This window comes from Erithacus rubecula, assembly GCF_903797595.1.
Source record: "Erithacus rubecula genome assembly, contig: scaffold_545_arrow_ctg1, whole genome shotgun sequence".
Taxonomy (NCBI): domain Eukaryota; kingdom Metazoa; phylum Chordata; class Aves; order Passeriformes; family Muscicapidae; genus Erithacus; species Erithacus rubecula.
Window position 1 is genome coordinate 51,067 of NW_027635793.1, and position 14,772 is coordinate 65,838.

At 53.6% G+C, this 14,772-nt stretch overlaps 1 protein-coding gene across 1 annotated transcript; it reads left to right on the forward strand.

Moving 5' to 3' along the window:
- Positions 1-6,398: 6,398 nt before the first annotated feature.
- LOC306816378 (maestro heat-like repeat-containing protein family member 7) lies at positions 6,399-9,638 on the forward strand (the record flags this gene model as incomplete). Its single annotated transcript, XM_079332827.1, has 10 exons — positions 6,399-6,502; positions 6,690-6,838; positions 7,147-7,294; positions 7,539-7,726; positions 7,816-7,953; positions 8,231-8,345; positions 8,518-8,658; positions 8,851-9,027; positions 9,174-9,329; positions 9,489-9,638. The coding sequence occupies exons 1-10, from the start codon at positions 6,416-6,418 to the stop codon at positions 9,636-9,638; spliced, it is 1,449 nt and encodes a 482-aa protein (XP_079188953.1). The 5' UTR covers positions 6,399-6,415.
- Positions 9,639-14,772: the final 5,134 nt, after the last annotated feature.

The following is a 14,772-nucleotide window of genomic DNA, read 5'->3' on the forward strand; positions in this document are numbered from 1 at the left end:
TGCCCAGACCTCCTAAGAAAACATTCAGCATCAAGATCATTTGAGAAATTCTGCTATGAGTTTCTCTCTGCACTGAAAAGTAGAAAAATATTCCCCCAAGGTAAATAAAGTAAAATAAACTTTGAAATCTTCCACTTCAACAGAGCTCCAAACTGACTCCAAGCAGCTGTATAAGCCCTGGAGACTTGATTACAATTGAAAGAAGACAACTCCTGGTGGCTTGCTTTATTTTTATGACTCTTAGGGTGGATTTGGGGCTGAGTCCAGGAGCCACAGGCACTGAGAGATGGTTGAAGAAGCTGCTCAAGGAGTCAGAAGCAAAACTCCAAGCCCCTTGGAGCATCAGTGGCCCCACTGAGGGCAGGGACTGCCTGGGACTTGTGAGAGCAGATAATTGAGGGCAGGACTGCAGGAGCCAAAGGCTGTGAGCAGGAACTGCAATGCTGAGCAAGGCCTGGGCTGGTTGGAGGCAGCAGAAAGGCCAAGGGCTGAGCCCAGGCCTGGCCCAGCAGGGCCTGTCCCTCACGGGTGGCTTGGGGCTGTTCCTGGGGCACTGGGATGGGAGGGGCAGCAAGGACAAATGGCATCACCCTGCAAGCCCTGCCAGCCTGCTCAGGGAGGGCCGAGGCAGCAGCAAAGTGCAGCCCCTGCAAGGAAAGTTCCTCCTGTGGGGCTGCAGAGGCGCTGCCCAGCCCAGGGCACAAAGGTCTGGGTGCCTCTGGCCCTGCCAGCCCTGCCCAGCCCTTGGCCATCTCTCCTGCAGCCTGTGCCCCTGTGCGTGCTGCTCCTCTGCCCTGGCCAGCTGCACACGCCCATCTCGCTGTGCCCCCAGCATTTCTCAGCCCAGCATTGCTGTGCCCTCCCTGGGCTCCCTGCACCCAGCGCTGCCGGCTCCTGGCACACAGAGCCATGGCATGGCCCAGCCTCAGCTGGGACACCTGGGCCACCAACATTCTGCCCTGGCAGGGACTTTGCTGTTTCCTCACCTCCAGGCTGAACCTTCCAGGCTGCACTCTGGGGAGGTTTCCTTCTCTTTCCACTTCCAAGGAAAGCTCTGTGTCCCGCTGTTCACATACAGAGAAGGGCTGGTGGATGATGTGGTGATCAGAGGCTATTTGGGTACAGTTATCATGAAATAATTAAGATTTTAAACATCCTGTGAAAGAAGGTGGGCCATCAACAAAATTTCTAACACCGGAGTTACAGAGAGCAGACTTCAACCTATTCAGGATGCAGATTTGGGGTGTACAAATCAGGTACTAATTGTTTTTGAGGGAAACAGTCCTTAAAACAAAGGATTCCAAAAAGGATGGATATTCTTAAAGAAATGAATCTAAAAGAAGCAGAAGCAGCCTTTACCAGTGTCCCAGAAGATGAGCCAGTGAGGAAAACAACTGGCCTGGCTGGACATGGAGCTTTTTTCAGGAACTCAGGAAAAAAGGAAGGTGCATCAACTTTAGACAAAGGGGCGAGAAAGTCAAGAAGTGTTTAAGAATGCTGTCAGGTCATGAAGAAAGAAAATGAGGTGAAAGCTCAATTAGGACTTAAGCTGGCAGTTCTGTGTAGGATAACAAAAATTGTTTTATCCATACATTAATGGCAAAAGGAGGGAAAAGGAGAACCTTGATTCCTTATTGGGGGAGGGAAGGAGGGGTGGAATATGTTTACCAAAGATAAGGAAAAGGCTGAGGTACATAACTCCTTCTTGGCCTAAGTTTTCAAAATAATACAAGTTGTCCTCAGGACACGTGTTCTCCTGAGCTGGTAGATGGGGCAGGGAGCAGAACAGACCCCTGTAATCCAGGGAGAAATAACAGGGGACCTGCTGAGCCACTCAGATGCTCACAGGTGTCTCTACAACCAGATGGGATCCATATTAGGGGGATGATGGAACTGTTGGATGAGGTTCCCAAGCTGCTCTCCATCATTTACCATCAGTCCTGGCTCACCAGGGAGGTCCCAGAGGACTGGCGGTGCCAATGTGAGCCCATCCCCAAGAAGGGCTGGAATGAGGATCTGGGGAACTCCAGGCCTGTCAGCCTGACCTCGGTGCCCAGCAAGGTGATGGAACAGATCACCTTGAGTGCCATCACAGGGCACCTACAGGATGGCTGAGGGATCAGAGACAGCCAGCATGGATTTCAGTATCTGCATTTATGATCTGGATGAGGGCATTGAGTGCACCATCAGCATATTTACAGATGACACCAAGCTGGGTGTGAGTGTTCTAGAGGTTAGGAAGCTCTGCAGAGGGACCTGGACAGGCTGCATCCAGGGATTAAGTTTGAGGTTTAACAAATGCTGGGTCCTGCACTTTGGCCACAACAACCCCTGCAGTGCTACAGGCTGGGAACAGAGTGGCTGTACAGTGGCCAGGTAGAAAGGGAGCTGGGGGTACTGATGGACAGCAGGCTGGACATGAACCAGCAGTGTGCCCAGGTGGCCAAGAAGGCAAATGACTCCTGGTTTGGATCAGGAATGGTGTGGCCAGCAGGACAAGGCAGTGATTCTTCCACTGTGCTGGGCACTGGTTGAGCAGCACCTCAAGTGCTGTGTCCAGTTCTGTGTCCCCCAATTCAGTAAGGACATGGAGGGACTGGAGCATGTGCAGAGAAGGGCAACAAGGCTGGTGAGGGGTCTGGAACACAAGTCCTGTGAGGAGTAGCTGGGATCTGGGGTTGTTTATCCTGGAGAGAAGTAGACTCACAGGTTACCTTATCACTCTCTACAGCTTCCTGAACCGTGGTTTTAGCCAGGTGGAGGTTGGTCTCTTTCACCAGGCAGCAACAGAATGAGGGGACGCAGTCTTAAGCTCCACCAAGGAAAATATACGTTGGATATTAGGAAAAATGTTTTTTACAGGAAATGTGGCAAAATTATGGAATGGTCTCTCGAGGGCTTGGTGGAGACACCATCCCTGTATGTTTAAGAAAAGACTAGGTATGGCAATTGGTGCCATATGGAGGTGTCAGGCAGGAGTAGGACTTGATCTTGAAGTTCTCTTCCAGCCTAGTGATTCTGTGATTCTGTGAATTCATAGAGTCTTTCAGCTGAAGTCTCTGTCCCTGTCCTTTTCCTAGGTCTCTGTTGCAGATGGAAGCTGCTGGTGCCATTCTCACCTTTAACCCCTAATTTGAATGCAGACAGATGTTCTTGGGTGTGTTAATCAGGCACTGATCAATGTTTATGTGGAATTTTTGTATCCTCATGGCACTAAGGAGACTCTTGTGGCTCTGTGGAAACTCATGGAACCAAAAAGCCACTGAGACATTGGGGCAGGATGGTACCAAGGAGATCATTGAGATACTGCAGATCTAAGGACATTGTGGTGGCTCCATGGAAACTCATAGGATCATGGGCACTGTGACACAGCAGGGCCTCATGGAGCCAAGGAGTGAATTGTGACTGTACCAAACCTCATGGAACCAAAGAGCCATTGTGGAACTTCAGAGCCTTGTGGACCAAGGGGACCACAGTGACACTGTGGGGTCCATGGAACCAAGGGGTCATGGTGACACTGGATCCTCATTGACCAATGGTGCATTGTGACACTGCAGGGCAGTATGGAATCATGGAGACAAATGTGACATTACACAGTGTCATGGCAGCAAGGGGCCATTTTAACACTGTAGGGCCTCGTGGGCCCAAGGAACAGATGTGGTGCCGTGGAAATTGTGGCCACTGTGTCACCATGGGACTAATTCAACAGTGGATGCTTTGAGACAACTACAAACTGTAATAAACTCACTAAAAGAAGTAGTCTTTCAAAACCACATGGTGTTAGATACGGTAAGAGCCAAATGGGAGGAGTTTGCATTCTAATTTATAGCAGTTGTTGCACTTCTATAGATAAGCCAGGGCAAAAGCAAACCACTGGCTATTTGAGCAGACAATCCTATAGAGCATGCCCAGGAAGCAGGGGTGGAAAGATCAAGCCCAAGGAAGACTTAGCAGTCTTCACCCAAAACGACCAGCAGGAGGCTGACGACCACCTGCTGCAGAAACCATGCATGTGTTACAAGGGCTCACATTGTCATGTCATTAGAAAATATGTTGCAGTATGAAAGGTAGGAAAAAACAATTTGCCCATTAAGTAGAAAACATATACAACCTAGAACTGTGCAAAGAATGGACAAGTGATTTTGTGGAGCAATGCTCCTCCCTCCGGGTATCAAATAAACAAATTCCTGCCCCATAGGCCTTCTACTATGGAGTAGTCCTGGCTTCTTGCCTCCTTTTCGGGCATCAGAATGCACTGGATTTCAGCATCATCCTGCCCAGGAAAGAACTGGGTCCATGTCTGCATCCCTATTTCAGACTGTACAAGAACACTGTGGACTTCTTCCCATTCTACCTGGAACTGGGCAATAGTGCCCAAGTTCAGCTATTACAGCCCTGCATGGAGAGACTTTAATTCATCTAGGAAGTGTTTCCAAAGGCCTTGTGTGCGATCCTTGCTTGGTACCTTTAGTCATAATTTGTGTCCCGAGAATGTTGTAATGAATTTCTCTTTTGCAATGTGTTTGCTGATCTTTGGTTTTGGAAATGGAGAAGAGATTTTTGGAAGCTTTATTTATTGCAGTGCTTGAAGTTCCCTGTTTGTGGCTTTCCACTGCCATGCTCAGCAGGCACACAGTTCTCTTTGGATATGAGCTAGCAGCACCAGACACACAGCAACTGGAGCACTGAACATCAGAGATTGGGCTGATGTTTTTGTTAGAACACAAGAAAACATGACAGTGTCTCTGTACAATCTAGTTGTACTGGGAAACTCAGCTGCTGATTGTGTTCTGGTGCTCCTGCCAATCCCTCCCAAAATTATTTCAGAAATTATTTCAGGACTAACAGCTTCTGCCTTCTGACAGACACCAAGTGTTGCCAGCAGTTGCTCCAGCGCTCCTGTCAACAGCCCCTGTAGCAAGCAGCACAGTCCCCAGTGTGTGTGGGCTTTGGCTCCCTGTGGCACAGAAGGCCCCCGGGATACAGGTCTCTGGGGCAGGAGCCGGGCACCAGCGCTGCCAGGGCTCGGGGGGTGGCAGATCTGCTTGGGCAGGGACTCAGCCACACCTGCTGCTTTCAGTGTTCACAGGTCCCAGGGGTCAGAGCAGCATTCCTGCCCTTGCCCACACGTTCCTGGTCTGTGTCACAGCCACGGGTTTAGGATGGCCACCAGCCAAGATGTGTCCCAAGGAGGCCAAGCCAGCTTGTGTGCAAGGCCCTGTGCCCTTCCTGCTGCGGCTGCATCGGCAGCCCTGGGGGCTCCTTCTGCTGCCCTGAGCCCGCAGAGCAGAGCAGCGTTTGCCCATGGTTTGAGCCATTCCCAACATTGCTGTCGGGCTGCTTAGGCACTTGGGGTGAGGGATTCCTTGCAACCTGGGCCACTTTGGGTGGGCCGGGGGCAGCTCCAGGGCCAGTGGCAGTACATGCAAGGGCCGTTAGTGACACCGTGCAGCACGGTCACCATGGCATGGAACACGACAGGGTGTCAACGGACCCTTGGTGACATGTGGTGATATAGGAGCTGTTGGAGACACGGCCACACCACAGTGCTCAGAGCACACGACAGGACAGGACGGGACAGAGCGGTGCCGTGAGGAGCCCCCACACAGCGCACTCGTTCCTGCCTGACCCGGAGCTTCCCTGAGTGTTACTCCTGCAGCTGACTTTGCAGCCAGACTGCGGGAGTGTTTGCCTCATAACTTTCCTGAGGAATCTCTCTAGCAGGTGCTCGTGAGGCCAGACTCCAGCATGGCAGCATTTCTCAAGATCTTCAGACTGTTCTGCAGAATAAAAAGGAGAGGAGCTAGAGTTCACCCAGCTCAACAGCCTGAAGAGCCAGAGCAGTCTCAGCCAAAGCAGGATGGTGAGTGGCAGAGCTGGGCCACAGGGCTGATGGCTCCTGCCAGCATGGTGATATCCCATCCCATCCCATCCCATCCCATCCCATCCTGTCCCGTCCCGTCCCGTCCCGTCCCATCCCATCCCATCCCATCCCATCCCCTGAGGACATGCCCAGGGACAGGAGGGAAGAGGGGCCAGGCAGACGCCCTGCAGAACCCGCGCTCCATCCCCTGGGGCATCCTGGGGCTGCCCCTGCCTGGGGAGCACAGGGCTGGGCTCTGTTCTCAGGCCTCTCACACAGCCCCTCAGCTTTGGCTGCGCTCGCTCTTTGCCAGGTGCAGCCATGGAACAGACACAGGAGCAGGAATCCACCGGTGGCCTCTTTCCCAGAACAGCACAGGTACCTGCAGCCATCCCCACCTGGGCTGGGCCTGCTCTCACTGCTCAGCCCTGCACAGTGTTTGGAGCACTCCATGGAACATCCCTTTCTTCCTGCCCTTTGTTCTCCTGCTACACTTGCAAATTCATCAAATGCATTTGGTAGGGAGAAACCAGCACCACGGGCACTGGCTCCATGGAGAACTGTGACAGCTCCACCACCAACGCCAGTGCTGCCCTGCTGAATATGCTTGTAGAAGAGGGTTTGCCAAGTCCAAAGCAAGTAAGCAGCCTGTGGCAAGGGTTTGATCCTTCCAGGAATTGTTAGGCCTCCCAAGCCACTGGGGCCTGCTGGTCCCTGTCAGCCTTTGAGGCCATCACAGTGTGAAGGGAAGGGAAACACTTCTCTGGGGAAGCTGGGGACGTTACTACCTCTGGCAGCTTTCCAAGTCTCCCCGTGCCTTCTTCAGGTGCCTGCCATGGTGAAATACATCCACCAGTGGCTCATGGCCAATGAGTCTGATGAGCACAGGCTGGACAGGAAACTGCTGGATCTCACCGAGGCACAGCCCACTGATGTGGTGATGACTCTCCTGAGTGTGGCCCCATCGTGTGACAGGTATGGGAGAGCTCAGGGTTCACCAGCCCATCACCCTGTACAGCCTGTTCCAGGTATCTGACCAACAGGGAGTTGCTGGGCCCACTGGCTGCTCCCTTTCCCTGCCCCGGCATGTCAGCCCCCGAGCCTGCTGCCATGCTCCCTCTCTGCCCCTCAGGAGCCTGTCCCCACAGGACTGGACTGTCTGGGTGCTGCCAGCAAGGGACAATGGGCAGAGGCAGAGCTGGCATCCAGCTCAGGCCCCTGCTGCTGCCCAGTCCCTGGTGCTCTGTCTGAGATAGCCCTGAGACAGAGCTCTGATCCTGCAGAGCTGCTGAGACCATGTGGAAGACCATCTTGTGCTCGAGCAGGACTGCGGAGTCGGTGCAGCTGAGACTCCTGGATGTGCTGGGGAGCTGGCCAGAGCACAGCACGTGCACCTCCGATGGGGACACAACGAGTGCCTTTGCCCTGGCTGTGAGTTTCTGGAATTGGCCTTTGCTCACCCAAAGGCTGCCTCTCCAGCAGCTCTCCATCTTCCTTCCCCCACTGCATCTGCCAGCCTCAGGTGCTGGGCTGAATCCTGCCCTAGGGGCAGCTTCAGGGGCACCAGGCCCGGCGCTCCCCCTGAATCTCCCCTGGCCTCTCCCTGCCACGCTCGGGCCCTGCCGCACGGACACCTCGGCACTGAGCGCTACCTCGGGCTGTTTGTCCTTTGCAGGCAACTGTGGTGATGTGGAAGATCCTCCAGGTGCCCTGCATCCCACAGATAGTGATGAAGATTTTGCCCCGTGTATTTGTCCACCTGCTCTTCCAAGTGCTCTTCAGCACTCTGGACACACCCATGGAGGTCGATAAATTGTGGAAGGAATGCCAGCAGCAACATGGCTTTGCTGCCAGCCCCAACAGGTTCTCCGTCCCAGTCCCTCTGTCCCTGCCATGTCCCCAGGGAGGGAGCCAGTGCTCCCAAGGTGACCTGAGCTTTGCTCTGCACACAGGTTTGCAGTGCAGACCCTGAAGTCCCTGCTCTGCCAAATGCAGGGTGAGCGTGTGGTGATGGCAGTGGGGCGCAAGTGTGGCTGGGACACGCTGCTGTGTGTTGACACCCACCACTATGCCGTGGCTCTGCTGGCCAGGTGAGACTCCCTGCTCTCCACTGCCCCTGGCATTTTTGCTCTGTTCCTTGGGTGCCCCACACAGTGCGTGTGGTCATGGGCCAGAAGGTCTTGTCACTGAGGGACTGCCAAGCAGACTGGAAAAGGATGGGAGAGGAGAGTGCCCACAGGGAGCTACCTCCCAAAATGGCCCAGGCCCCCTTGCAGGATGGTGGGGAATGACCAGACCTCTGGGAATCAGTCCTGGGAGAGGTTTGTGGCCCTGGCTCACAGTCTTGGTTACTTTTACTCCTGCCAGGGAGATGTCCTGTGTCTCCCCACCTCTGTGTTCCCGGATCTTTCGCTACCTTCTCCAGCTTCTCAGCACACAGGAGCCACGCTGGGATCTGCCTGCCCTGGCCTTCATTGTGGAGGTGAGCCTGATGGCCAGCGCTGCCTCGCTCAGCTGCCTCCCGGCTCTCTGGCCTCTCGTAGCCACAGCTGCCTGAGACAGTGCCCGTGCTTTGGGCTGCTGGCTGGGCCCAGCCCTGTGGGGTTCTGGCCTCCTGCTGGCCAGGTCCCCTGTCACTGCCCTGTGCCTTTCAGGTCCTCAAGTACCAGGACTTGAGTGGAAGCAGTGGTAAACGCGTCCTGCAAATCTTGTCACGGCACCTGCAGAGCGAGTGCAGGGAGAAGCGTTACCTGGCACTCAGGGCCCTTCTCAAGCTCACTGATGATCCCTTGCTGGTGAGAAGGGGCAGTGCCTCAAGCTGCGCTGGTGAAAGCAGCCCCTTGTGTTGGCTGGGCTTCGTGTGCTGGGGCAGCTGCTCCCAGCTCTCCTGCCTCCCGCTTCAGCTGCCCGAGTGCTTCGGGACTGGCCTTTGGCCTCCGAGGCCTGACGCAGCAGGGTGGGGCTTCACAGACTTGTGTTCCACACAGGCAAGAAGGATGTGCAGCCTGGCTGAAAGTCTTGTGCAGCTGCTGGAGGAAGCAGATGGAGAAATAGTTAGGATGGCAGCGATGGTACTCAGCTTTGTAGTGTTTGAAAACAACAGTCTGATAGCCAGCCCCATCGCCCTGCAGTTGGCTGAGGCGCTGCTGACACTCTTTGAACATGTAAGGCTCTGTGCCCCCAGCCAGGCACGGCCTCTGGGAGCAGCCCAAACACTTTGTGCCCTGTGGATTTGCAGGCCAATGCACAGCTGAGCCCTGCAGCCAATTCAGCTGCTGATGCTGAGGTCTTTTTTCTTCCTTTCATGCAGGATACTAGCCAGGTGCAGCAGGTGTCCATACTGCTTTTCCAAGCACTGGTCACCATTCAGCTGGAAAAGGAAGAAAAAGCCCTGAAGAGACAAGTGCTGCAGAGCCTGATCCCACTCTTCATCCACTGCCATGATAAGAATCGCTGTGTGGCACAGGTGAGGACTCATGGGCTGCCCGTGTCCCCCTGGGAGGGGGCTCGGCGGCCTCCTGCCCTGGCACCACTAGGGCTGCAGCCTCCTCCAGGCCTGGGACCAGGGAAGTGACTCCTGTGCCCTGAACTGCGGTGCCATCTCCGCATCTCTGCTGCTCTCCAGGCATCTTGGGAAACGCTGCATTGTGCGGCCAAGTTCCTGCAGAGAAACCATCTTAAAAAGCTTGTGAGGAAGAAGAAGCTGTGGAAGTTCGCCGAGTGCCTGGTAAGGAGGGCCTGGAAGCACCAGGCTCAGGCTGGAGAAGCCCCCTGAGCATGGCACTCACTGTGTGCGCTTGGCAGCTGTGGCCCTGCCCAGCGCTGCCCGCAGGGGCCGCACGGGCTCTTCTCCAGGCTCCTGCGGCCCCGAGCCGGGTGCCCTGGGAGCCTCGGCCCAGCGGGGCTGCGGGGAGGGGCGGTATCGCGCTCCCCGGGCAGCAGCCGGCCCTGTGCCCCTGCAGAGCCCGGCCCAGCGGCTGCTGGCTGCGCCTCAGGGCTGTGTGGGCAGGGGAGGCCGGGGCCGGGCGCGGGCAGCACCGGGCAAAGGGGCAGAGCCCGCCCCGAGCCTTCCCTCCCGCCACTCTCCGCAGCTGGCAGAGGAGAGGAGCCGAGTGGTCGAGCACGTGCGCCAGGCCCTGCCGTACCTGCAGAGCCCACAGGAGCCCCTGCGAGAGGCGGCCATCAGGTTCCTGGGTGAGCCCGGTTCCCTCCCCTCTCCACCGCAGCTCAGCCCCAGCCCCGGCTGCTGCCCCGGCAGCTTCTGCCACCCGGGCCCGATGCCGTGGAGCCCCGGCTGCCCTCGGGGCTTCTGCCGCCCTCTCTCAGCCGTGCCTTGGGCGGCAGCAAGCGGTAAGGGCCCGGGCTGAGCCCTGCCAGGCCACGAGGGCGAGTGGCCACAGGGCTGGCAGCACCGCTGGCAGGGAGCTGTGCCGCTGGGCAGAGCCGTGACCAGGTCTGTGTTCTCAGGGATGGCCGGGCGGTGCCTGAGGGAGCAGGAGGATGAGCTCCAGCTCATCTGTGAGGGTGAGTGAGGGCAGGGGGCTGGCAGTGGGGGCTGCAGGAGGAGCTGCAGGCCCTGCCCTGGCTGCGGAGGGCTCTGCTCCCTGTGCGGACGGGGGGCGGCGTGGGCAGAGCACACAGAGATTTCAGGGGCAGGTGGGAGATTCGTGGCCAGCAGCTTTGGGCTGATCCCAGTGGTCCCTTCTTCCTCCTGGCCATGGCTAGAGTGGGCTGGAATGCCCCTGGCACAGGAGTCTCCTCGGGTTCCTGCAGATTCAGGATCTGACAGTAGCTCTGTTCCTCTCTTTCCCAGCCCTTGAAGATATGGCAGATGACACCAGCCCTGCCATTAGAAAACTTGCAGCTGAAACAGCGTCCATCCTTCAGGCGATGCAAGACCGATTCCGCGAGGCGTGCCAGCGACGGTCTCGACTGTGCGGCAGTGCCTGGCTGTGCTATGGGAGCTCTGCTGAGAACTGAGAGCTGATCTGGGAGGCTCTGCCTGCTGGAGCCACCTGAACCAGCCAGGCAGTGGGGATTTTTCCTTTCTTGAAGTTTTTTCTCCTTTTTGTTTTACTTATTGTAGAAATATAGGATGTTATGCAACAGACAGACTCCCAGTAGATTTCTTTTGCTGCCCAGGGTCTGCAGGGCATTGGGGAATAGGGGGGGAGAAGGCTGCTTGTTCTCAGCAAGCTGCCTAGGTTTGCAGTGTTACACGGAAAATGGCCAGAAGCCCCTTGGCCTTTGCTGGTTGTGCTGAAGCCTTTGTGCTGGCCACAGAGCGGGTGGGCAGGGGCCGGAGCTGCGGGGATCCCTGTGAGACGGTGCCTGGAGATGGCCACAACCCCCGTCCCAGCCAGGAGCCGCCAGCACTGTCCTCCTGCCTGGCTGTTCCTGGATGGATTGCTGAGGGCTCCGTGGTGCCTCTTGCTCGGGCTCCTCTGGAGCTCCTGTGGGGCTGCAGCGCTGCTGCTGGGCAGGTTGGCCGAGTCGGGGGAAGGCCTGAGGGTACGGGGTGCTGGGAGGCTGTGAAGGGATGAGGGGCTGTGGACACCCTGATGGGACAAGGCAGTGGAAGAAACGAGGGGGATGTGTGAGGGAGTGGGTGCCAGGAGGCTGCAAGGGGCCAGGAGGCACCTGAGGGGCTGGGACGGTGGGAAGCCCTGAGGACTTGGGTGTCAGAGGCCATTAGCAGCCCCTGGGCAGTTGCGTTGTTCCTGACACCTGCCTGCTCTGGTGCTTCCCCAAAGTGTGCCCCAGGCTTGCAGCAGAAGCTTCAGCAGGAGGGTGGGGACACTGCTGAGGTGTCCCTTGCGCTGGCTGCCTGGGGACAAGGAGGGCAAGGCTCCCATGCTGGGGGACAGGACAAGGTTCCCTCCTTGTCGATGCCCAAGGCACATCACTGTGGTTTGTTCAGATACATTGCCTGCCTTTAGGCAAGCATTTCTGATACCTTCAGGAACCTTACACTGGCCCCTGCTAGTATTACAAAGGATACTTACTTTACTAAATTTCCCAGTACAAATAGTTGAGTATTCTGAGTACCTCAGCCCATAAAAGAACGTAGTTGTGCTCTCAGGATTCCATGCGTATCTGGGCCACCAACACGTGCTCATGGAATTGGGCACGATATGCACTCATAGGATGATTATGTTCCCAGCTACTCCTGCAACTTGATTGGTTAATATTCCTGATGGCCTGGAATATCCCAAGAATGAAATTCAATTCTCAAAAGCACATCCTCCACGAGATCTGTTCCATGTACTAAGCGCACGACCAATACAAATTATTATTGGAGTTGCACAAGAGCTGGCTGCTGGAAAAAAGATTTCTTGGGTGGGATTCCTGGTGGGCTTGGTTACTATATCTCTACATGATGATGGTGTTCTCACCTATGTGTCACAGAAGAAGGGGAATATTTTTCACTAGGTTGTAGTCTCTGTCCATTTAATTTGCATAATGCAAAAATCCTGATAGGAATTGCACAAAAATGAATGCACACACTGCTTGTTAGAAACATCACAGGTGCACATGGTCACTGTAGTAATCTCCTTTACAAGAGGTTTATGAGTTTCAAATTTACAAGCCATAGAGATTTTACATTGAGGCTGGATAACAAAGGCAGGCATGGAGTTAGGTTTTCCTCAATCTTCAACTGCTCGTCATTTATCCTTATAATCCTCAGAATGCTTCATCTGCTTTCCTTGAGCTGTCCATAGTATTTTTTCTTTCCAAACTGCTTCATGGGCATGTATTACTCTGAAGACATACTTGGAATCTGTTCATCAATTGCTGCTTTTTCCTCAGAGGGCACAGATTAAACTGATTATCTCTGAGCTGACTCACAGAGGTAGAGCTTCTATCCCCTCTTCCTCCATGCTAATCGTATATCCTGATTTTGCTTGATCTTACAAAGCCACTCCCATCTGTGCTCCTGGAATTGGGGTTTCTTTAAGGTCTGGGTGGCTGGAATAAAGTGGACTTCATGATTTTGATAGTTATGTTACAAAGGTTCCTCATCTGTCTGGTGAGTAGCCAGGAATGGCTGTTGGATGAACTAGAGAAGAAATTACTTTTGTAATTCCATGTTGCTGCACCAAAACTGCAAGATATATAAGAAATCCTGAGGGTGAAAGCCACTGCCCACCCTTTAACTCAAGGATTGCTGCCACTGAATGTGAGATAAACACAGTTATTTGTGTACCTAGAGTGAATTTCCAGGCTTCTTGGGCCTTTGAAACAAGAGCAGCAACTGCTCGCAGACAGTCGGCATCCCCTACTTACCTCACCCAGTTGTTTTGAAAAGTGTGCTGCTGCTATCTTGTATGGCCAATTGTTTGTGCCAGTGCTCCCAATGCCATTCCTCGCCTCTCAAAAGAGAAAAGCTAAAACAGTTCCCAGACATCTGGAGGCCCAGAGCAGGTGCTCTTTTCAATTCCTCCTTCAGCTTTTGAAAGGCTTTCTTACCTTTGGACGATCATTCCAGGTCTCTGGGATTGTTTTCGGACAGCTGGTACAGTGGCTTAACCAGCAGCCCACAGTTAACACCTCAGTTAAAACAGCCTCCAGCCCTTCCCAGAAAGGTTCTCAATTCTTTGGCAATAGTAGGGAGTGGGGTTCAGTGTATGGTTCCTTTGCGTTCTTGTCTTAGTCCCAGCTGCCCTTGGAATATTTTGTATCCTGGATAAGTAACTTCTTGTTTGATTATATGAGCTTGATTTCTGGATACAACCACTTAGTCCCAAGTCATTTCATAGGCTTACTGTGCATTCCAAACAGTCTTTTTTCCTTTCAGTGACTATAAGTAGATCATCTACCTATTGTAATACAATTCCTTTTGTGGACACAAACACAATTCCAATCTTGTGGAAAATTGGGCTCACCCAATTTTCAAGGTCCTTAGCAAACAGTTTTCCAAATGTGGCTGGACTATTCTAGGATCCTTGTGCTTATACAGTCCACATAAGTTGAGTTCTCCTTCCAGTCTCTGCATTTCCCCAGTCAAAGGCAAACAGGTTTTGGCTGCCAGGGTCCAAGGGTGTACACAAGAAAGCATCCTCGAGATCTGACATGGTAAACCATTCATATTCATTTTTAATTTGGCTAGCAAGGCATATGGATTTGCAAGCATTTGGTGGGGATCTCCAGCTCTTTTGTTAAGAGCCTGTAGGGATTGAATCAGACTGTAGTTCAAGCCATCAGGCTTTTCTACAGGTACAATGGGTGCATTATATTCAGATTTACAGATTCCAGTAACAACCCAAATGTTACAAAATTGTCTGATAGGTTTAACACTTTTCATGTTTTCCACCTGAAGTGGATATTGTGTAATTCCTACTGGTCCTGTTCTGTGGGACTCCAGGGTGTTCCCCTGGTTTCCCTGAATGCCTGGAGACCCCCCTGGCAAGGATATCAGAGGCCCTGGCATGGTGCCCAGAGGTCTTGGGGGCTGGACTTAAGTCCCTGGAGAAATTTGCAGGCATTGCAGGAAGAATTACAATCCACAAAAAAAAAAGGTAGAGTATAAATTAGACTGTTAGAAAAAGTGGATTTCTAAGAATGTTTATATTAGGGAGTTCGTGGCTAACATGGAGGATTTTGGGCGTGGGACTTATTTTTCTCCTTCTTCTTTATGCCATCCATGTTGAGTGCCACCCTGGCATTCATTGATTGGTTTGAGACAGAGTTGGACAATGTAATAAAATTGCCATGTATTGGAAAGTAATTGTAAATATTAGGTAGGTAATTTGTAATATATAAGATAAGACCGGCGCTCTGGCAGGCAGAGTGTGCCTGGATCGAGGTGCTGAACAGACTGCTGTTAGCTAGAGAAAGAATTCTTAGTAAGAAACAATAAACAGCCTAGAAAACCTCAGAGAACAGCCTCCTGCAGTTTCTTCGGCGCT